Source organism: Cervus elaphus, chromosome 18 (genome assembly GCF_910594005.1).
Source record: "Cervus elaphus chromosome 18, mCerEla1.1, whole genome shotgun sequence".
NCBI lineage: Eukaryota > Metazoa > Chordata > Mammalia > Artiodactyla > Cervidae > Cervus > Cervus elaphus.
The window spans coordinates 85,791,713-85,793,525 of NC_057832.1; the positions used below are offsets into that span (position 1 = coordinate 85,791,713).

The window sequence follows — 1,813 nt, forward strand, 5'->3', positions numbered from 1 at the left end:
ACAGCCCAAGGAACAAGCTAAGGGATAAACTGAAACTAAAGCAAAGCTAATTTTGAAAAAGTACCAAGTAATGAAATTAAAACACTAATGGCAGAATTAAGGGTAGTTTTAATTCTATTATTCAGAATTTTCTGCAATTTTTAAAGTATTTTTTCATAAATAGGAAAAATAAAAGTAATTAATAAGGCTACTGTGTTTTAATTATAAACAGCAATATAATAATGTAATAGAAAACTTAAAAGTAAAAAATATGTATAACTCACCCCTCTTTTTATCATTATGTGAATTCTCTTCCTTATTTCTTTCATACTTATATTTTACATATTTTAGTCATGATATAAATACTTGTTTCAATTTATGTTGTTTAGGGACTTCTGTTCATTTTCAATTTTGCTGTATAATCTTCATGAGTGTTCAATTAACAGCGGCAAAACATCTCACCCAAAAGCTTTTTGTAAATATGCTCAATGACTCTCCTATTGATGGACATTTAAATGACTCAAAGTTTTAAAATATGAATGATGTTCAAATAAATGGTTTTGTATAGTCAGTCTTTTTTTTTTTTTAGTTTCTGAAACCTTAAATCCCACAACATTTATTATAAAGGTGCTATACAGGGAAACCCTGATCTTCATGATGGGCTTATCGGTAGGATTCCTGGTAGCGGGCACAGGCACCAGGACCTCCAAACTTTTTGGATTCGCAGCGACGGGGATCGGCTACCAGCAGGGTCCGGTCGTACTGGATGACGATGTCTTCGATCTCCTTCTTGGAAGCCTCATCCACGTATTTCTGGTAATAGGCCACCAAGGCTTTGGAGATGGACTGGCGGATGGCATAAATCTGGGCTACATGACCACCACCCTTCACTGGAACGCGGATGTCCACACCAGCAAATCGCTCCTTGCCCAGGAGCAGAACAGGTTCCAGTAACTTGTATTGCAGCGTGCGCGGTTCGATCATCTCCAGGGGTCGTCCGTTCACCTTGATGAGGCCGTTACCTCGTGTGCAGCGTGCCACGGCGGTGGCCGTCTTCGTGCGTCCGAAGACTTGGACCAACTGCAGAGGGCCCTTGGATGCCATGGCAGCAGACGTAGAAAAGAGATCCTCACCGCGCGGCGCCGCAACAGGAAAAAAAGCTATAGTCAGTCTTTTAATTCTTTATATTAGTTTTGTAATTTAGATTCCATGCAGTAATTATTGTTCTTCTTACTTTTAACAATGACTCTTCTAAATTAGGTATTATTATCATCTTCATCTTAGTGGAAGGGAAAATTCAGTCTTAGAAAAGGTATGCACCTTACCCAAGTCTCACCATTGATGTGTAGTGGAACTGTGTTCACACGAGGCCGTCTGCAGGGGCAGTTCACACTGCCACAGTTCTTTTCAAAGCAGGTTCTTTGGAGATTAACATTGTTAACAGTTCCTATTTCATGGCACCTTTAACAGCAATTGGATATTTATATTACATTTTTGATGATTTAATAAGTAAGGGTCAAAAAAAAAAAAAATAAGTAAGGGTCAGATGGAGAGGAAAATACCAAATTTTTGTCCTGATCTTGGCATCCTACGAAGTGGTATTCTTTTCTTTGCTGATTATAAAGATATCTAAGAAGATAGTTTTCCCAGATGGAGCTAGTGGTAAAGAACCTGCCTATCAATGCGGGTTTGATCTCTGGATTGAGAAGATTCCCTGGAGGAGGGCATGGCAACCCACTCCAGTATTTTGCCTGGAGAATCCCATGGACAGAGGAGCCTGGCGGGCTACAGTCCATGAGGTCGTAAAGAGCTCAACATCAATGAACCAACTTAG

General features: G+C 39.5%; 1 protein-coding gene across 1 annotated transcript; it reads right to left on the minus strand.

Annotated features, from left to right (window-relative positions):
• Nucleotides 1–550: 550 nt before the first annotated feature.
• Nucleotides 551–1,216, minus strand: LOC122674127 (40S ribosomal protein S16-like). Its single transcript, XM_043872230.1, has one exon. It carries the CDS (start codon nt 1,081–1,083, stop codon nt 643–645), a length of 441 nt encoding a protein of 146 aa, XP_043728165.1. The 5' UTR covers nt 1,084–1,216; the 3' UTR covers nt 551–642.
• Nucleotides 1,217–1,813: the final 597 nt, after the last annotated feature.

Excerpts from the sequence above, each read along its gene's own strand:
- LOC122674127 (XM_043872230.1), bottom strand. The coding sequence starts at position 1,083 with ATGGCATCCAAGGGCCCTCTGCAGTTGGTCCAAGTCTTCGGACGCACG.